The 21,174-nt window shown below is 49.6% G+C and overlaps 5 protein-coding genes across 5 annotated transcripts; 1 reads left to right on the top strand and 4 right to left on the bottom strand.

Moving 5' to 3' along the window:
- Window positions 1-4,766: 4,766 nt before the first annotated feature.
- DEU56DRAFT_844368 (uncharacterized protein) lies at window positions 4,767-5,571 on the bottom strand. The gene has a single exon (XM_041355103.1). The coding sequence runs from the start codon at window positions 5,364-5,366 to the stop codon at window positions 4,896-4,898; it is 471 nt and encodes a 156-aa protein (XP_041200807.1). The 5' UTR covers window positions 5,367-5,571; the 3' UTR covers window positions 4,767-4,895.
- Window positions 5,304-6,268, bottom strand: DEU56DRAFT_242135 (uncharacterized protein). The gene is made up of 3 exons (XM_041345258.1): window positions 5,730-6,268; window positions 5,475-5,674; window positions 5,304-5,417 (listed from the first exon to the last, which is right to left on the bottom strand). The coding sequence occupies exons 1-2, from the start codon at window positions 6,134-6,136 to the stop codon at window positions 5,557-5,559; spliced, it is 525 nt and encodes a 174-aa protein (XP_041200806.1). The 5' UTR covers window positions 6,137-6,268; the 3' UTR covers window positions 5,304-5,417; window positions 5,475-5,556.
- Window positions 6,269-12,556: 6,288 nt separating this feature from the next.
- Window positions 12,557-16,247, bottom strand: DEU56DRAFT_920215 (uncharacterized protein; the record flags this gene model as incomplete). The annotated part of the gene is made up of 12 exons (XM_041358402.1): window positions 12,557-13,254; window positions 13,311-13,484; window positions 13,537-13,993; window positions 14,042-14,138; window positions 14,188-14,363; window positions 14,416-14,545; window positions 14,604-14,832; window positions 14,882-14,893; window positions 14,948-15,083; window positions 15,138-15,226; window positions 15,408-15,857; window positions 15,914-16,247. 12 exons carry the CDS (start codon window positions 16,245-16,247, stop codon window positions 12,557-12,559), a joined length of 2,982 nt encoding a protein of 993 aa, XP_041200805.1.
- A 204-nt stretch (window positions 16,248-16,451) lies between these two features.
- DEU56DRAFT_920214 (uncharacterized protein) lies at window positions 16,452-19,579 on the top strand (the record flags this gene model as incomplete). The annotated part of the gene is made up of 9 exons (XM_041358401.1): window positions 16,452-17,023; window positions 17,100-17,267; window positions 17,702-17,858; window positions 17,917-18,405; window positions 18,465-18,641; window positions 18,691-18,891; window positions 19,059-19,270; window positions 19,341-19,389; window positions 19,439-19,579. The coding sequence occupies 9 exons, from the start codon at window positions 16,452-16,454 to the stop codon at window positions 19,577-19,579; spliced, it is 2,166 nt and encodes a 721-aa protein (XP_041200804.1).
- Window positions 19,580-19,795: 216 nt separating this feature from the next.
- DEU56DRAFT_705387 (uncharacterized protein) lies at window positions 19,796-20,014 on the bottom strand (the record flags this gene model as incomplete). Its single annotated transcript, XM_041347394.1, has 1 exon — window positions 19,796-20,014. A coding segment is annotated over one exon (219 nt), but the record flags the coding sequence as incomplete, so codon positions are not given.
- Between the last annotated feature and the right edge of the window lie 1,160 nt (window positions 20,015-21,174).

The following is a 21,174-nucleotide window of genomic DNA, read 5'->3' as shown; positions in this document are numbered from 1 at the left end:
TAGCTCCAGCGTGCTTCAAACGATGCAGAACGCGATTTGCGTCTGCGCAGTGCTCCCAGACGAACCTTCTGATGCCCGCGTTGTCGGGAATGAGTTCATATGAGCCGTCAGGTAGCTCGTAGCGCGTGTGAGGCCCCAAGACGTTAACATCGTCCTGGAAGTTAGGGGCGATGTCGGTTTCGGCCTGTAAGATGAACGCAACGTCGTTCTGGAACACGGCTGGTGAGTCGGTCCATCCCTGCGGGAGAACGGTGAGTCGATAGGTGCCGAGGGGAGTTTGGAAAGTGGTGATGTCGCGGGATTCCTCTGCGAGCGCGCGATGGTCGAAGCCGACGAAAAGATCCATCATGGAGTAGATGGCGCGCCCAGCGCATTGCTCTGCGAAGAGCTCGACGTAGGGCATCGTGGCGGCGTCCTTCACGGTGATGGAATTGAGCTGTTGGAGGTCATGGACGATGCGCACGGCCCCGCTTTTCTTCGCGACGCAGAACCAGCGGGACTGATAGGAAGAGTTCGACGCCTCGTAGACGCCGGATGCGATTTTCGACTTGATGAGTTTGACGACCTCGTCCTTGATGCCAGGAGGTATGGGAGGTTGGCGGTGAGTCCAGGGGGTGTGCTCGATGGTGGGGATGACTACTGGAGGGAAGTAGTCGTCGCGAAAGCGACCTTTCTCCGTTTCGTCCCAGGCGAGCGCAAGCTCGTTGTTCATGAGATCGTGCGCGGCGAGCTTTCGTTCTTCTGGGAGGAGGAACGTGTTCTTGAAGATGCCGAGGTCGTCCATGCGGCTTTGGGTGAGGCGAGTACCGGGTGTGAAGGCAGGAGGGGTAGTTGAAAGGGGTGGAAGGGATGCAAGGGGGTCCTCTGGGAAATGGCGGATGATGCGCGCGTGTGCTGGCATGGTGGTGGCCACAGGCCTCACCTTGTTGGCAACTTTTTTGTAGGCGAAGGTGCGGCGGACCGGGTCAATATCGAGGTGCGCTTGGAGGAGGGATTCCGCGAAGGGGGAATTGGAAAGACTAGAGGTGGGAATAAAAGAGGGTTTTGATGGGAGTGGTACTGGAACGGGCTCGTGTTTTGGTATACCGGGCGATGATGGGGCTGGTACTATACGGGTAGTACAGTCCTCCATACCTGGTGGTGTTGGTGGCAATGCGGTTGAGGCTGGGGATGTTGATGTAGAATAACTCGGAGACGGGGTATCTGGTGTTGTTGGTGGGGTAATGTACGTGCTGGGTGGAGGATATGCGGGTTTTGGTGGAGAAGGGTAACGATGACCATACGATGGAGTAGTCGCCAAAGCGGTTGGAGGGATTTGCGGAGTAGATAGAAGTGTGGGGCGGGGATGTTTGATGGCATGGTAGATGTTAGTGGAGCTGGTTGGGGGAATTTGCGGAGTAGATAGAGCTAAGGATGGGAAGAGAGAAGGGAGAACCGAGGAGAGTACTGAGGCTGTTAATGCGAGGGAGGGATGGGGCCAAGGACGAGGAGAAGTTTTGACGGTGCGAGTATTGCTGGGATCCCGTGGGTCGTGAACTGCAACGTGAACGTCGTCAGTATCCTCGGCTTTGGAGAGACGAACCAAGCGTTGCCAAGGTCGTCCTAAGAGAAGACGGTAGGGGGCTTCTGGTACTACATATGCGTGGGCCCAGGTCTTGATACCTTCCACGTCTATCTCTAGCATCTCCAGGCATCCAGCCATCTCCTGCGATCCTCCGTTGGCGGTTTGCATGCGCATCCGTGCGTCTTGGTTGATGGGGGCGTTCGTCTTTCGCCAGACGTCTTCACGAATCACCACGATTTCCGAGCCTTCGTCCAGTAGCGCAAGTTCGGAGTGGGAGCCATTCAGCGTCACGCGAATTTCGCGTAGGGGAGTCGCATGCTCGATATGCAAGGGAGGGGTGGTGGTAGCGGTGACGAGGGTTTTTGCTGGGGGTAAGGTGGTGGACGTTGGTACTCGTTGGGTGCGGGAGTGTTCTACCGCCTCCTTTCTCAGGTCAGGACTGATGGCTAGAAGGTCAGATATGGTTAGCTGAGGGATGGGAGTGCTGAGGATGGTCTCGTAGAGACGTTTTGCTGCGTCTGGCGAGTTCGCCTTTGACTCATACCGAAAGGCCGGTTCTTTCTTGGATTCGACGGAGGTGGATTGTGCTGGCAGGGAGGAAGGGGTGTATACAGGTGCTGGAATGGAGACGGAACGTGTTGCAGGAGTTGGAGAAATAGTTACAGGTGCTGGAATGGAAACGGAACGTGTTGCAGGAGTTGGAGAAATAGTTACAGGTGCTGGAATGGAAACGGAACGTGTTGCAGGAGTGGTTTCTGCGGCTTTAGCAGCCTTTGCCTTGGATCGAGTGATGGCGAGCGCATCTGCTGACTGCTCGTCGTCAATTTCTTCTACGGTGGTGATAACCGCGTGGTTCTCTGTCACGGGTTCGCACTGTAGGAAGTATGATTCTGAGATGAAGGCGGAAGGAGGGATTTCTGGGGGTGCTGATGGCGTTGGAAGTTCTTGTCGTGGGTTTTCGAGGACGATGGCGTTTGATCCTGTGGCTGGAGTGGCAGGGTGAGGAGATGCGTAACGAGCGTCGATAACCTGTTTGAAGGTCTCGTCTCCATATCGTCGTATACGCGATCGGTCGGGATACGCGAAGTACTGCCCGTCGCGGATAATTCGTCCTGCGCGCAGATAGTCTCCTGCGATAGGGCAGGCGCGTAATACATGCGGTCCACCGCAGAAAAAACACTTAGCATGCTGTGAGTAGTTGGAAGAGGAAGGAAGGGGTGGAAGGGGTAGATAAGGCAGGACTTGCGAGTTTGGTGCTGGAGAGGGCGTGCTAACCAGTTGACGGGACTTGGGGGGTGCCCATGCTTGCGCAGCAGCAGGTGCTAGACATACTAGCCGGGTGTAACATCCTGAGTAGGCGACGTCGCCAATATCGAGGCCGTGCATTTTGCGTGCCAGTGCTTCTACCTCGTCGATAGTATTCTTGACGGGTACTGGAGGAGGGGGTGTGAATGCGACTCGCTTGGTTTGTACTTCTCTTCTGGCGTCCTTTCTGTCTTCTTCTTCGTCATCTGAATCCCATGGGACGGTGGTCTTTGCTTTGGGGGCGCGTGCTTCCCGTATCGTGCGGATTCGTGTTGCTATAGGCTCGTTGAGGTCTGTATCGAAGGCGTCATCTGAAAACACAAAACGTCCTGCTTTTAAGACTTCTTCAAAGTCAGTAGCCTCTGTTCTTGAATAGTCGACATCCTTAAGCTCCAGTCGTCGATCTATGGCTCGTCGAGCAGAAGCAGGTAAGCCTTGCCAGAAGTATCGGTCCCTTTCTCGCGTAGATATCTTGCTGTTGGCGACGAGCCAGTGTGCTACGGGGCGAAACTGCCTGTAATACTGTAGTAGTTCCGTCTCGGTTGAGATATCATTGTCGATGTTGCTGATGACGATGCGCTCGAGGTCGCGAATTGAGTACCGCTGTCCCTTAGCTGCTCCTGAGTATTGCGCTAAGATATTCGTTTTGAAAATGGCGAAGTCCTTGCTTTCGTATCCCGTGAGCGTTACCCAAAAACGCTTTGTCTGAATGTCAACGTATCGCACTATTGTCTTACACTTTTCAGCGTCAGTGAGAGCACATGCCGATGCCAGATCCTCAAATAATTCAAAAAACTCTAAGAGTTCGGATGTTTCACCGTTGAACGCGGGAGCCTTGCTGGAATTTGCCCCGGGCATGGCATTTATGCCTTTGGAGGCATTGGACATGGTGTTGGATGTTTGGGAGTGTGCAGGTGGGGGTACGACAAGAGGCGGGGGAATTATAGGTTGTGGTTGGGTGGCAGTGAAGACGTGGTTGGGGGGTATGGCTTTGCGAGGGATGAACTCGGGTTTGGGAATGGGGTGTGTGTTTGACGTTGCAATAGAGGGTTGGATATGTGCGTCTTTGGGAGGGACTTGAGGGATTGTGGGTGTTTCGGGGTCGAATATGGCTGGTCTGAGAACGAAGGTCGGTTTGGCAGTTATGGCAGGAAAGGGTGAGTTCGCGCGTGGGGGTAGATTGATAAGGTCGTCGTCCGATAGGGACGACTCTGTGGGTCCGTCTGTTGTATCAGGGAAGGGCCTTCCTCGTTGTTCTATTCTAGGGCGAGCTGGGGTGATGGCAAACGAGTTGGAAGCGGGTAGTACTGTGGATGATGAGGAAGTGGTGAGGGCGTTATAAGTATTGGCACGACTTCGACGTTTGTTGGTGGACGTTTGCTTCGAGGGTGCCAGCGCAGATGGCTCGTTCTGCTGGAGACGTAGCTGCGCGTTGGGATGGTAGTATTTAGATATGGCGTGCGGGTATAGGGATCAAGGACCGGGATTCTGAAAGGTCGATCAGTAGATCGGGAACGGATCAAACGGATCAAACTTGGGTGCAAGGGGTTGTTCGAGAACAATTCCCCTCGCGGTGGGCTCCAAATATGTAAGGCTGACTATGAGTTCGATGGGGAATTTGTTCTAGACGCCTCGAGTTGCGAGTATAATAGATAGCTTAGGCTGAGTATAAAGAGGATTTCTGTGCGTTCTTTCTGAGAGGCTTCTTGGAGCGGGGAATCAACGGGTCAATTCTGCTACTGTAACGAGTGCACATTCGTGGTATATAAGTGTTTCGAGCCGAACGATTAAGCCGAGAGTCGAGCAAGTAGCATGTGGAAATGGAAAATAAGTCGGCGAAGGACGGTGATGATGGGTTTCGAGCATATGGTACAGTAGGTAAGGAGAGTTAAGAAGGAATGTGTCCACGTACTCGGACGCGAAGAGTGGAACTCTTCGCGTTAGTGAGTACGTGGCTGTGTTCGAACTTAGTAAGTTCGAACGCCTTGTTTTGAAGCTGGGTCGGGGCGTAAAGGATATCATATCCTTACACCTGGGGGAAAAAGGGTTGAAACGGAGGGATGGAGGGGTCGTGCAATGGCCCTGGGGCCATCTGAGGCTGGGGGAAACAGGGTACCAATGGAGGTGGGATGGAGGGGTCGTGCAATGGCCCTGGGGCCATCTGAGGCTGGGGGAAATAGGGTGCAAATGGAGGATGGTAGTACAATGGCCCTGGGGCCATCTGAGGCTGGGGGAAATGCGCTGCGAATGGAGGAACGGCTACATGCCCCGTCATATCCGGCATGAGGGGGGGCTGTCCATATTGTCCCATACCAGCATCGACCACTGCGGTCTCCATTCCGTGCGCTGTGGGAGCCGGCCCAGGTGGAGCGTACTGAGATGGATCGGCATACATATCGAATGGCACAGGTTCGGCACGTTGGGGTTGGGGTTGAGGCTCGTCTTGGGACGGGCCTGGGATGGAACTTTGGCTCATTTCAGTCGCGTAGTGGTCCATAGTTAATGATAGAATGCTTGAGATGTAATGTTGATGGCGCCAGGCCTTATACTGTGGTAGGACAAGATGAGCGATAGAAGGTGGAGAAAGTGTACAAGAGTAACTCGCAATGCACAAGTTATATGGCAGATGTTTGGAAGGAAAGTGCGATGGATGTTGAAGAGAAGTAGAGGGACGCAGGTAGCAGTATTTAAGCTGTTGGAACCCCGACTAGATGTATGTCACACTTTGGTGTTTGGTGGACGTTCCAAAGCGTCTCCGACATATCACTTCCTTTTTCGTATGATTGTCCACACCTTTTGCCCATACTAAGCGGCATAGTGAGCACAGCCTGGTGTCATACAAAGGAATGCTTCCACCGACCAGATTTGACAATGGCCAACATGCCCGGATAATCCCCCACGAGGCTGCGGGAACGACCGACTAGCGTGACCGTCGTGAAGAGTAGAATAAGGTATTGGTGAACAAACATTGAACACGACGCGGTGGATCTCAATATTCAGATTCCTTTGCCCTTTGGCTGAGCATGTTCTTCGTGTATACGGACATGATTTTTTTTTGTATGCTGCTGGATATTGATTGCTTCCAAAAATTGTATACACGAAATCTAATCGACAGGATTTATCAATATAAATATATTGAACAAGAGATTGCGTGCTTATTGACACCACCGAATGATATGCCCGTCCAACCGCCAATAGAAGGGTGCGTCTCTCCAACTCGTCTAACTTGCATCGCGTCTTCAGATGGCCAGGAGCAGGTCCACGCATAGTAGAATGAGATCTCCACACCTCTCTTCTCTATCACATGGCACTTGGTCATCGTGCGGCTGAATGAGAACCCTGCGTAATAGTCTGGCGCGTGATCTCCGTCTGCGTAAAGTGGAACATGTGAGATCACGACAAGGGACCATGCAAACGAAGTTCGAGGTAAGAACCATACTATGAAGTCAAGCGCGACTGGTAACTTAACCTCATGCATCGCCTCGCAGATGTAGTCCCATCTGAGATCGCTGCGTACCCGCGGGATGTTGGTCAGTGCTGGTCCTTGACTTGAGATTCGAGTTGACTTGGACTAAATTTGGGTAGGGGCCTGCCCGCCGTATGCTTGGGCATTCCTATGATGGATGAATGCGTTATATTTCCAGTGAGACATAGACAAGCGCAGCATAGAGGGTCCGCATCAGCCGACATGTTTCCGTCCCGCGTATGGCACATTTTAAGTGCACGCAAGGTCAAGGTGGGTGGAGAATGATGTGCATTGTATTCAAAACACATACCCATTACAAGGGTTTTTACAATAGCTCTCAAAAGCGCACAACCCGACAACCGACTCCACCGCACTCGAAAACGGGACCGACTGGCGACATGCGAATAAATTACAATACTCACCAATTTCCTAGTGCTAGGCGCAATGCTCAGATCGAGCACCGAGAAAAGTGGTGAGCGTGAGGAATGTCAGTGGTAGAGAAACGCAGATGATGTTAAGGGGGACGAGGGTGTATATGTGTATGTCGTTTGAGATCTGAGAGACAGAGTGTGACACGATTCAGAAGTCATATCATAGCTATAGAATGGGAGAGTCTGTTACCTCCAGGTTAGGGTCAGAATGGGTGAAGCAGGAATGGGCGAATCCGCATGGGAAGTAGAGGGAGCGGGTACAGATGAGCGTCAGATGAAGCCTGATCGAATTTAAAAGTATGAACTTCGATGTCTGGAAGCTAGCTATAGCGCTCACTGGCACGGTTGAACTCAAAAACTGCAGAATCTTCGAGTCACGGCATGTCAACAACGACAAACAAACATGGCTTGTCGCCGCACAACCATACGCGGTAACTTGGAATCATTCAAAACGAGTACACGTCCATCCGCCTCTTTTTCATGCTTAAACATTGCAGGTGTTGCGTCCATCTCTTATATTTTAACTCTAACCTACCATTCCTTATGTACACTTGTTTAAGGAACATGAAAATTCGACAAGGTACGTACTTTTCTTGCTCACACTGGCAGAACACCCGTTTCAGCGCTCACGCTTTGATTTAATTTTTCAGAGCAACTCTTCCACATTGCAGTATCTCTCCGTACTTATAACCTGTGAGCTTTCAAGTATGGTCCAAGATCAGACGGGCAAGATAATGTCAACTTATGGATGGAGGTGCTTGTCCCTCTGGTCACCACGGCGTCCCTGTTCGGTTGTTTCACTTTGATCCTTGTGGTGCTCCAGACTCACTTCTTACTGCAGACTTCATTCGCCGACACATTTCGTTGATAAGTCCACGCTTCGTTTTGAATAGCTGTTGGGCAATACGTGTTTGGGTGCTCGCGTACCCAGCTCATTCTGAACGTGGTGAGTCGCTGCAGGTAGCGTTTTTAAGCGATTTACAATGATCGCTCTCAACTCGCCAGTGCTGTTGCTTTGCATGCGACACGGACGCCCACTCCGACTATATTGACGTGTAACTCACGCTTCTCATTTTTATCGAGGCGTTCTACCGCAATAATATTGTCTTTTCTAGTGGCTACGCTGTTGCTAGTGTCCCAGTAGGGTATGAACCATCATCGCGTTCAAGGTCAGATGGGTGAGATTTTGTGATTCTATGCTGACTATGAGTGTCATCAGGGTGTTCGTATTCGGCGGTCCTAGTGCGTATGGCTAGTAATGGAAAAAAAGAAATTGCACTCAGCACGATCAGGCGCTGATTTCGTGATGACCCCGAACAATTTCCACTTTGCCAGCCTGCCGACACTGCTCAGTTGCTGATAAGTACACGTTACATCTCACTCCAAACCAAAAGCTAACATCGAATGCAGCCAGGTGATCGGGCACGTCTCACGCTGTCATTCTGGCGCTGGTGAGTTAGGTACACAGGCAACCCAACCCAAATCGCCAGCGCTAGCGATGCACATTCCGCACCAATTCCGACTTTGATCAGTTGCTAATAAGCACAATTCGCATCACATTCATTCTAAATCATTATTAATTGTGCACGCCTCAGGCTGTTCTGGCGGTGGTGTGTTGAATTAGGTGTTTGATAGTATTCAGAAACCTAATGCAGCTCGCCAGCGACAGTGACATGCCATACCATGTATCACGCGCAATCTATTATCTCCACCTGGCTCGTATTCAGTAGTTTTCCCTATAAAGGACAAAGTGTATTCAACCTCATCTGAACTTCCAGCGCGAATGGACAAATGATTCGAATCGGCTGTAGCAGGCAATACACTCTTGGGTGAGTCGAGTATCTACAAATATCACCATCATTATCAACGCTGGGACCACTCACAGATCACAACGCGCTGCTGCTTCGAACGCAGCAAATAATTGAGATATCGTCATCAACGGACGCAGAGAAACAGATGCATCTCAGATTGTTGTGCCTTCCATCGTGTATGCTGGCTGGTGTACCCCTTGACCTTCAGGTTCGTGACAAGAACAATACTGATCTTTCCACGAGTTAGCTGTGTCCTTGCGAAAAAGATAGCACAGCTATCTCGCTAGACCTACCATTGGCGTGTTGAGTGCAGAGCAAGTCTTCTCTGGTGAGTGGACCAAAGTGTGACCTTGTTTTTCAAGATGTGGGCTAATGGTTTGTTCTTATTCGTTGGTGGGTATTGAGCGCAGAGCAAGGTTGTGCCAGTTTTCTCTGGCGAGTAGGCAGTCCCGCTGTTATAGGCCCGTTCTTCTCAATCATCGCTGTGCTTCTCGTTTTCTCATCAAATTCACGCTGAATTATAATTTTAATCATGCTCTAATACGATGTATTCAGGTGGTATCGCACGCCTCATGCTGTCGTTGTGGTGCGATTGGAGTGGGATGTAGATGGAATTGCACAGGACACTGAACCGAACTCGCCAGAACCTGGTAGGGATGTACATGCCACACCATGTATGACACGGACACGTTCTCGCAGTCTACGCATCTCCAACCACCAGGGCGCCAGTTACTGTTATCGATACCTGGGCTGGCTACTTTTTTTTTTTTTTTTGAATCCAATTATTGTCCTTTGCAGAAGTACATCTATGTAGGACATTACAATCTAGTCTAGGGGCCCCCAGTGCCCCTTTTGCATCTCCAGATGCGCGAATGCCCTGTTGTGAGGCGTACCCCCATCAGTCCGCCGTTCCCGCCGGCCGTTTTAGACGCGCCATCTTGTTGATGGGATGACTTTAAGTTTTCGTACGTGTTTTAAATAAGAGGCTATCATATGGTTGTCTGGACGCGTACTCTGTCGCCTGGGGCGACGGGTACAGGAATCGGGTGGGATGCAAACAAGATATGAGGCCGATGTGATGCGCGATCGGCTTTGGTTGTGTTCGTCTGATACCTCTTCTTTGGCCGGTGATTCCGTGTAGTTGAGTATATTTGGTGTGTGATACAATTTGGTGTTACAGATTTTGGGGGGATAATAGGTGTTGGTACAGATTGGATAAGGGCGGAGTTCTGAGCATGTGTTCTTCTCGTTTGGATGCTTTTCTATGAGGACTAATTGTGTTGATCTGGGGGCGGACGAGGTAACGGGATCTCACCAAACGTTTTACGGAATCTCTGGGTTGCATGCATCAGGAAAACCACCGGTCCCTTTTTCCTGCTTATGTTACTTTTTATCCTTAATATGGAATAAATCCAAGTGAAAACACTGCTTTTCCCACTTAATTGACTTTTGCGAAAGCGCATTAAGACACACTTAAGCTCACAAGTCCAGACCACCAAAAAAGCGAGAAAAGTTGTATTTACGCAATAAGTGATAAATGGTAGTAGTACTAGTAGTACTAAGTCACCCATTATCCTCGCCGTTAATCCGAGTTGTGGTTCGAACGTCGAAGGTAAAGCGTCGTAACAAGCGCTCATGCAGGTGTGGCAAATATGCACACCACTCGCAGAAGGGTGGCCAAGCACATTGAGCTGTCTTGTAGTAGTAGTTTTGCGTCATTTGGAATGTAGTATAAATGAGCGTGAACATTACTTACCTTGGTGTACTAGAGGTCGTGCGTGGTACAGAAGCACCGCGCTTTATAAAGCGGTGCTTGTCTGAAAGAAGAAGGTGTCGGGAGAGGCCGATTTGGCAAATATCGGTAAGTACATGAGCATCCACTCACCTATAACACGCTCAACTGTGAGAACGATGGGCCCTCACGATCCTGTAGGTGGCCTGCATGCTATGTAGATGGCCGATCACTAACGAGTGTGATCAACAGGAATTAGTCCGAGCGCCAACTCTTGTGGAAACGACACCGCAGGTCTACCGTAGATGCGGACGAGGGCGACGGCAGCTGGTTGAGGCAGATCGGCTAGACGTGCCACTGGATGTGGTGGATGAGGTGGTTGGGGTGAGGGTGGGGTTGTGGAGGAGGTTGAGAGGCTTTCTGGGCCGCTGGAATCGAGCGCTGCTTGCCCGAATCCATGGTGTGGCGTAATCTTCGGGCTGCTGAAGGTATGACGCACATCTTATCATGTCAGTTCATTTCCACACAATAGAGGGCGTACAGGTGAAACTACATGCTCAGTTTGCCGACGTGAATCAGCAAGGATCTTGGTTGAACGATCTCTGTCATGGGCACCATCGAGATGGGGCTGTGGGTGTAAGTAAGGAGCAGTAGTCACAACAACATTCATGTAAAACATACCGGTGTAGAGAGTGATATCTCTACAGGCTCGTATTCCCCTATTCCACCATCACCCTCATCACTATCCTTAGACAAGTGCAAGCCTATAGAGTCGCAAAGGGCTTGCGCGGCCACTCGCGCTTTACTGCATAGCGCGCGCTACACGCGCACCCCTTTCTGCATAGAGGCGCTATACTCGGCACATCCTCCCATGTCTTCCCATGTCCTGTCTCGTCTATCCGGCTCCGTTGGTGCGTATTCCCACTCTTATTACCATCGCTGACTACATCCAGGGTCTCTTACACATAGCATTACATACATCCGCTTCCCTTACGCTTCCGCGCTACCTATCCGCTTCCCTTACGTCTCAATACCCTGAGAGCGCGTGTAACAACTTACATATCTAGAGGACTCAGAGATTTCGGCAGTCACATTACTTTCCCTTACTTGGACTCTGCATTTGTTTTTCGGTCGGGTCGAGCTCCAAGCTCTAATATCATCACTGTTATTGTTTATCATCTCTCGGGCTAGTCTAAGACTCGATTCCATACTCTCCGAAGCATTCCAACTGTCAGCCGCCGCCTATTTCCTTATCTTGCGCATCCTGCGCTTCAGTGGTCCTCTTCCGCATACCGCGCGGCCCCAGTGCCTTTCTTGCGCTTCCAGCGCTTCCGTCGCGCATCTTCCGCGCGCCCTTCGCATCTCTTAGGCTCTAGCCATCTCCTTGATCCCTCTCATTATTTGAGAGACTGCCTCAGTAGAATCCCCTAAGGGACGAATCTATTAGCTCGCCTCTCGAGGTAGATATCTTTGTGACTCCACGGAGTTCGCATCACTATTTTCCTCACCCACACCGGGCTTTGGGGTTGGAGCGCTAGGAGGCGGCCTTGACATATCAACCTGACGACGAGCAGTTTTGTGCTGTAAATCTCAATTTAAAAACTCGATAGTACGAAAAAAAACTAACAGAAGTCCAAGTCGATGATTCAGGAGGGGCACGCCGTTCATCGTTGTTGATAAACCGAGAAGCCGGGGCGCTGTCATGAGTGGTCGACGGTGGCGAGAACGTTGTGGTGGCAAAGGTATCCGTTTTCCAGAGCCTGAACGAGCAAGAGATGCATGCGAATGGCAGACGACATTGGCATGAATGAGGAAGAGTGGATGGGTGAAGAATATGTACGTTCGATTGGAGGCAGATCTGGCGGGCATAACAAGGCCGCACCTGTTCGGATCATTTTCTTCAGGACAATGGGTGGGTGCCACTGCATGGGAATGCATAGGCAGATGAGGGGGCACATGGATAGAGTATAGGAGGCGCAACAGGACTATGCCTGTTCGGATCATTTTCTTCAGGACGGTGGGTGGGTGCCACTGCATGGGCAGATGAGGGGGTGCATGGATAGAATATAGGAGGCACAACAGGACCACACATGTTCAGATCATATTCTTCTGTGAGGTGGTGAATGAGTACCGCTGTGTGCCAAAGCGAAGGGGGCACGAACAAAGATGGCCTCTGAAGGCAAATGCGACGGTAATTCATTCCTCTGAGCATGTGATCACGTCAAAAGAGTGTCTGTAGTTGGCCTTTCAGTAATTATTTGAGTCCGAGTCAAACAGTCCTACTTGAGATGCGATCTCAAATGCATGATGATCTGCAAACTTGTTTATATAGAATGCTCTGAAAGCATCATACGAGTCATAGTGTTTGAAGTCCTGTGGGATGGTATGTGTTCCATAGATTGGGATGAGGTGTGCAGCGCAATAAATAGAATCAATGTGGACGATTCCAACTGATGGAGAATGGTCAGCATCATACGAAGGTCGCACTACCCACATCCCAGTGTCCTCGTCGGGCCTATCATTGGCTTTGTCGAACCAACGCACCACAGCGCATGGGTATGAAACTGCCTCGAATGTCAAAGAGAAAAAACACATCACTCGTGCTATTTCCATCCCCCCCATCCCTTCGACACCTGCATCTGTGTTCACAAACACGCAGTCATATCGCGGTGCCTCATTCCTCCAAAGAGGACAAGCACGAATGTGCTCACGGCGCATGCCACCAATCCCGCTGCGGTCGCTAGGTGCATAGAATGTCGAAGATGCGGAGTTGAAGACTTGAATCTTGCCATCGAATCGAGGACAGCTTGCAAGTGGGACTTCAAAGGGAGACCGCTGGTCATCTGGGTTAACTTGTTTGAATAGAAATCGGCGGAGGAGGTTGTAAAGATGGGGGATGGTGAGTTCCACAGATAAGTCAGGTACAGTTCGTGCGCGATTGCATTCTGCACAATGTTGAAAATTAAACAAGGTATTCACAATCAAATATAAGCTGGCTTACGGGGTGTTTTTGCCAACTGAACATGGGCCTGCACCAATGTCGGGCTGTCGATAACTTCACCCTCTTCATTGTCGCCCTGTATAGTAATATCAGGGTCGGGGAGTAGCAGAATGCTATTCTCGTTGGGTTGATAGGGCTGGTTGGCATTAGGCTCTGTATTTAACCGCAACCGCTCTAGTATAGATTTTAAGTAAACAATCAAGATGATAGCGCTCAAGAAACTCACTTAATGCTCGAAGTGTTTCTGACAGACAAGTGCCATTCAGCATCCCACGGCTCTTGAAATAAATGCGCAAGGCTGCAAGTTTATCAAGGCGCTGGTTTGTCACCAGCATTTGACCAAGGGCTTTGTAGCGACTTGAGCGCCTCCATGGTTCCTTTACAGCTTTGATGTGCTTTGTCTCGGTGATCGAGGAACAAAGGCCATTGGGTGCGCCAAACAGTCGGATCAGGAGGATGTAATGGGAACAAGAGTGTTGTCGAGGGAGGGAGAATGTGAGAACAACACCAGTGGACTCAAAGATCTTCCGGTAATGATGGAATCGGTTGAGAGCATCCTGGATTTGAACCAGTGTGGATTCCGTAATGATATTACGCCGTACGAGATAGCAGAATTCAAGAAATGCACGAAATGTGCGCACGACATCCACTGGGACGTGACCTTCAATGGCGGGTAGATAAACCTGGACTGTTGTTAGTCTGGCAGTCACGACATTCTAGAAATAACTTACCTTCATAAGCGCTTTTGAATCATTGCCGGTCCATTGTTTGAATCCTTGACCTTGTGGAAAATGTTGAAGACCTGAGAATGAAGCAACTGCAGCGATTCTTCCATGACGTGAGCCTTAAAACGTCGAACTTAGACAAAAGGACATACCTTCGATCTATATCATCTTGAATTTTTTCCGCTCCTTTCTTTCCATGCACGTGGAGCAGATACTTTCCAACCCACTCAACTAAATGATCCTTGAAGGTCCCTTTAATCAATTGATGTAGGAGGTCCGGTGCGATAAGTTCATGAATATCAGCTCGAGGGAAGTCATTTGTAAATGGCTAGCAAGGATTAAATTATAACTGCAGTTCTACAAGAAGACCCATGACTTACGACGAGGTCATTGATGATCCCATACTCGTCCCACAGATCGGTAGATGTTACTTCTTCAACAAGTGCTTCGGTATGGTCACGATTGCGACACAACGACTCAGAGTCCAAATTTTTGCGGTGTGACATACACCTATATATTAAAAAACGGTAAGGCAGAAGGTACATTACAATTACTGATAGGAACCTACCTTGGACACCAAGAGCGCACTATACACGCCAATAGAACCTGCTCTTCATAATCAGCAATGTAGGGCCCAAGCCCATAGATTACACGCTGATAGTGCCCGTCACCAAAGCGCACAACCTCTGGTTTGGTCATGGCGGGTCTTAGGTTCTCAAGAATCTTCGAGATAGATGAATGAAAGAGTTGCCGGCGATATTTCCGATATTTCGGGCAGGAGGCATGCTCCTTCGTAGCTGCTCAACTGCAGTTAGCACAGAACAATAGCAGTAGGATGAAGATTACTTTTTGGCATAGCTAGGAAGCCAATGATGGCAACAGCGTCACGATGTGCACGTCAGACATTATTACGAACATTGCCGATTGATACATACAGCAGATAGTAATTGTTGGCGCCAGTTGCCACTGAAACGGTCGTCTTGTCACTTCCAAGTATAACCGGAACAAAGGTCGAGCCAGTTGTATCCGGATCTTTGGAAATAATATCCTACCAAAGATTGTCAGCGTGTATAGCGACATATAACAAGAAAAGAGAACATACCGCTTGGTCCCAGGCCCAGTCGCCGGACATGAAGTCCTGCCATTGGCGTTCATTGTCGTCAGTCGAGAACTCACGGTGAGTCAGTACGACTATGGAAGCCATGGCCAGTGGGCCATGGGACTCTGACCACACACAGGGAACAAGATGGTGGAAAGGGTGCAGTCTATCTACTAACATGCGCTATATGTATCTATCTAGCTGCCTCGAGGTCCAGGCAAGACCCCTGGCACCTCTAGCAGACCCCTGGCCTAGCCCCTGGCCAACCCCTACCGACACAACGGTAGGGCTGGTAGTCCATCTCCGTGGCATAGTCAGGGTTTGCCAACATGTTTCGAACAACCTCATGGGGGTCTCGATACCAAACATCGTGAGATTGACCCATCCACAGTGGTACATTGTGTTCCGGCTTCTCCCCCGTGTACTGGACCCTGAAAGATTGCCATTTGACATCACCCACTGGTGTACTGTCAATGGTTTTATGTAGATCACGGCAGTCCGCAAACGGTGGTTTGTCGTTATGTTTCAGGAGGGTTGCAGCCCAAAGATCCAATAAGACGTTGATGTCCCCGGCAGACATCTGGTTGCGCGTGTACAGGAATTCGGCAGTCTCGAATTTGACGCGATCCCGGTATGGAGTCCAGTCATCAGGCGATTTGCTTGGAGGTGGCGTTGGGGATGCTCCGTCTTCAAGGAATTGACCTGTCGCATCACAAGGACGAGCTTGTGTAAATACCCGTGTTAATTCTAACTAGCTGGAAAAGGACCAAGAAATGTACCGTTTAGTTTTGGGTGATAGTTGCGGTATAATCTATCACCTGGCCCCACAAACTGTGTGTCCAGGTTGTCAGGCTCATCGAGAGCCTGACCCGCGTCAGATAAGCCTGCGGAGAAGTCATCATGTCCTGTGAGGAAGTCGTTGTGTGGTTCTTTGGGCTCATCTTCGACTGTAGCAGTATGCGAGACGCTGGTGGTAGGAGCTGATATGAATGTTGGGTGCGAAGCATTCCAATGCTTTTTGCGCCCTGCCTGAGTCTTGAAGTAGTGTTTACATTTCAAGTACCCACATGGAATCTGAAGGGCGCTGTGGTCCCTGCGAGCAGCCTTGGGCATCTGATGGTAGTCAAGTCGAAGAGCCGGCCGAAAATGCGTGATGACCCTAAGTTCAACGTACTATGTAACAAAGTCCGATTAGTGTGTGTACATACTTGTTTGGGGGCTTACGAGTTTTCCCAACTTCCAAGCCTGCCTTTCTCTCTCCAGCAAAGGTTTTGCCCTTCGTCTTACTTCCCAAGTTGTAACCTCATCTCCTCAGTCATGTCTACCCAAGACGCTCCCCGTCGCACCTGTCCATCAAATGCAACCGCTCGGCCTGGCCAGATAGTGCTTGACGCAAAGACCAAGAGGCGTACCAAGGCGCAAAAGGCCGCCGACGACCTTGCCCTCAAGGAAGCGCAGGAAGCACAGGTCCAAAAAGGGCAGGAACGCTTGGCTAGTATGCAAAATGAGATGGAGAAAGTGCAGGAAGAATTACTCAACAAAAAGGCGATCCCCGTTCGGCCCAAGCCAAGGGCTCGCAAGGCGACTAAGCCTGTAGTAAGGCGTGGTGTTGATCATACTGATAACATCATTGAGGCTGATGAGGCAAATGACCTCCAGGAGGTTGTCGAGACCATGGAGGCTGTCGAGACCATGGAGGCCGTCGAGAACATGGAGGATGGAACCACAGGAGCAAAAAAGAAGAAGGTAATGAAGAAAGGCGGAAAGGCGCTGATAAAGGATGCTATCAGTAACATGCAAAAGAAGATCAACGAACCATCATCAAAATTGGAAGGTGATAACGCCAATAACATGGCACGTGTATCTGATGGGAAAGATACGCCAGCACCGTAAGGCTTCCTTCTCTCACCATCAGATGTTACTCCTCACTGAATCAACATTGTATTTCCTCAATCTCACCTCCAGTTTCAATGCTACCACTCAGAAATTCACATTGGGTGGCCGGGTGACCAATTGGATTTCAGGCATCAAGCCCGGGAAATCAGAACCCATGTCCCGCGCATCCAGCACCTCATGTCCAACTCGAGTGCCTCCAACATCAATTTTCTCACAAGGCACTGCCTCCACCGCGGTGTAGGGAACTAGTTCCCTGTGGCCTTGTATTGACAGTTTCTACCTAGCCTTACTTACCCCTTTCCTTTGTTTATGTTGGCATTTGACTGCTTACCTAATCATCAAATCTTCGCCCTACACTTCCACTCATCAGCAGTATTCAGTTCATATTCTGGTAGCTCCCCTTCTAGGGTTAAGTAGTAGCTTCCCCAGTTTGTAGCTTCTCTGGTTGTAGCTTCTTAGCTCACTAGTTTGCTCCTGACACCAAGTTCTAGCCTCATTGTCTGGAGTGACACCCTCCCTCTCTCTCTCACACACACACACACACACACTCTCTCTCTCTCTCTCTCTCTCCCTGCTTGAGCACTCCCTAGTCAAGAAAGCCTGGGTCTTACATTGTCTCTCAAGACATAGCAGCTAGGCAGCAAGACCCAACACCTACTGTTACTCAGCAGATTTGTTGTCCCCACAGCGGCAACTTCGGATGCACAGGTTCCAATTTGCAAGCCTGTGGCTCCTGTTGCAGAAGACCTCATTGGCAACTTTGCAGATGATATTGATGATATGTTGGAATGCGAGGCCACGATTGCCCAAGGCAAGGGGAAATCGAAGGTGAGTAGCCACTGTTTGATCATTAGTATCCGCGCGCTACTAATTATTTGTTTCGCAGGTGGCCTCGATATTCAAAGATAACGTGGACTTCGACAAGCCTAATGCTCCGGTAGCGTATGAGCTGGATGATTCTGTGACTTCATTCACAGAACAGGAATGGTACTCGCAGGAGCCCAAGGCCCCATTCACGCTGATCGAAAATCGCGGGACCCTCAAGCGAAAAGCTAGCGTGGAGGACCTCTTAGATGACGAGGAGGAGTCTATGGTGTCTGACTGGTCCATGGATATTGAAGGCCCCGGTTTTGAAGACACATTCGAGCCCGAGCCTCCAGTGGTAGTGAAGAAGGAGAAAGATCTTCGCACAACATTCTCAGTAAGGACACTAAATATAATCGCACTCACACTGACCCTCGTAGAGACATCGGTTTCGGTTGTGACTTCTGTCCCTGACAGCAAACCACCTCCTCCCAAAAAAATCAAAGTCGGGGCATCCACTGCACGTGCCCACAGCACTCACGCCATCAAACGCCAGCTCAACATGGACACTGTGCCGGAGAGAAACCTCGTAGTGCATATCGTAATGTTGATTTACCTGCCACGTTGCAGGTAGATCAACACTGGGCAAAGAAGTATCTTCCTACCGTCATGTTATGGGCTGGAAGTTATGAAGATCTCTGGACTATCCCAGACGACGTTCTTCTCCTTCATGCGCAGCTAATTTTTAATGCTGTATTCAAGGAGCTGAACATCACTATTGTTCACAGCGGCGCGATTCATTCCCTTGTAAGTTCACTATTTTATATTGAGCTTTACTGACTGTACTCGTAATCAGACTGCGCAGCGAATTTCTGAATGGCGCAGTAACTTCGGCTCGACGGGCCTGGTCATTATCCTGGACTTCTTATCACGAAACTCTGACTGTGGTTCTGTTCAACTTGCCGCCTACCTTCTCGCAGACTATGCATTCCTATTCGAGGACCCCGACAAGCCAAGTCCCCTCACGACATATCGTTCTCCTTTTGTATTACAGCTGGTGGGTACAGCGCATCTTAACGCATCAGTGGGTACATTGACGTTCCCGACCTCAACACACACGCACTTGCAACAAGGGCCATCAGGATGTCGGGCGTTATTGCCCTTTGTGCCGCAGCAGTAAGTTTGATTTTAGATTAATTTAATTCGCACTTATTTTTGTTTTAGATCGAGTGCGCCCTGGGAACGTTCGCAAACAAAAACTTGAAAGTCAAGGATATATTGGCGTCCAGTGCCAGAGGTAAACTCGTCATCAAACTACCCAAAGTGCTCAACAAGTTCACCGGGAAGATGACCAATGCCCCATTTTTGTTTTCAGCGGCTCGCTGGGCCAAAGTCACCACATCATTCATGAAGTCTATCTCGAGCAAGCCTGCCGGGTATGTAGAGACCACAGTACAGATGGCGCGTGCTTGTACTGCCTTGAACGACGCCATTGAATCACCGCAGGACTCGCTTAATGACGACGAATCGGAGGACGATGAACGTGCTATGCTTTGTAAGTACTTGTCATTCCGGTTTCATCCAACTGACATTCATCATTGTAGGATGTTGTCTTCTACTACACCCGCCGGTGGAATCCCGCTGTTGTATCATCATTTTTGCCGCCATTTTTGCCCCCACATGTCCGCCGTTTTTCCTGTACCCCCAGCTGGCTCTCGACTTTTTATATTAGAGAGTCTCCTTAATTTTCTGCTTTCTCGTGTATGCCTGCTTTTTAATGAAACACTTGTGCCGCTTTTTCTGGTTTTTTAAGTGAAATAAGTGTGAAATAAGCGAAAATTCAGAGATGGAGTGGGCTTAATTAAGTGGTTCACGCTTTTTCACTCAAATGACTTAATTGTACTTTTCACGTCATTAAGTGACAAATTAAGTTAGAAAAGGAACCAGTGGTTTTCCTGATGATTGAGGAATCGAACGAGTGGATGGGTGGCTATCGGATTGGATAATAGGGGGGGCAAGGAGGAGGCTTTCCGTCCAAGTGTTTCGACTAGTGCATGATGATGACGGCGGTAGGATGGGCAGTCGAGGAGGACGTGTGATACGGTTTCATCTAGATTTGGACAATGAGGGCATCGCGGGGAGAGTGCTTTGCCTATTCGATGTAGATGGTGGTGAAGTGGCTGGCTACTTAATGCCGCTGTCCTCTTCCATGATATATGACGACGGTTTAGACGTTGCGTTTCTCATCAGGTAAACGACCCGAAAATGATAAATCATTAGAAGGCTTTATCTGATCTAAAATATGCACAATAATCATCACATTTGTACCCCTCATGAGCAAGCTTTGAATACTTGGACTTAGTTGGATAGAAACCGTCAAATGCACAACCGTGACAGCTTAGTCACAATCACTTGCCAGCTTGTCACCGAAATTGCACATATTGCAACACCCATCAGACGTGGCAATACAATATTAAGTTGTTGAGACCAACCGCCGTCGCCTACTCGAGAACCAGCTGCAATATACTATAATTCTGCCCTACCTTGGTGGTGGCATGTAGCCTTTGACTGCTTTTACTTCCTCCGCAATCTCTGAACTAATGACAGTGTCAGATAATCTTTTATATGGTTGGACTGTGTTGGACCATAACTGCCAATGGTCCAACGGTGCCAAGTGTATTCAACGCAGTATCGAGCTCTGCCGACGAGGTTGCCTTATGCAAGCAGAGCTTGTCATTGTACTCTCGACAAGAACCCCCTCGGTGTCGACCTTAGGTATGCGGTTGCAATTCCTGCTTGCATTGCTCCGACCTACCAAGTGCACAATCTGGGCGACGAATGGCAGTGGATTACCATCTTCCCCAACCTCGACGAGGTCCGATAAGTGTATGCACGATGAGATTTGAATTTTATACACCCCAACATATAAATTAATGACAGTGTGAGTTAAACTATTATATGGTTGGATTGTGTTGGACTATAACGGACGATAGTCCAATGGTGCCGGGTGTATCCAACGCAGTATCGAGCTCTGCCGACGTGGTTGCCTTATGCAGGCAGAGCTTGTCATTGTATTCTCAACAAGAACCCCCTTGGCGTCGACCTTAGGTATGTGGTTGTGATCCCTGATTGAGATACGACAAACGTACACGAAAATAGTTCCTTGTTGCATGTTCCCCATTCTCTCTCTAAATGCTGCAATCTTCCAAAGCCAGACATTTTTGGATGGGGACCTCTTTTATTCCCATGGTGCGGAGACATGGCAGCGTAGTGCTATCCGTCGGATAGCCGCTGAGCTGTGGTCATCATATGCAATGTAATCGAGTCTATTTTTCTCCGC

Source organism: Suillus clintonianus (genome assembly GCF_016758775.1).
Source record: "Suillus clintonianus strain FC179 chromosome Unknown DEU56scaffold_209, whole genome shotgun sequence".
In the NCBI taxonomy this organism is placed as follows: Eukaryota; Fungi; Basidiomycota; class Agaricomycetes; order Boletales; family Suillaceae; genus Suillus; species Suillus clintonianus.
Note: the sequence above shows the minus strand (reverse complement) of the source record. Positions and strands in the feature narration are given on the sequence as shown.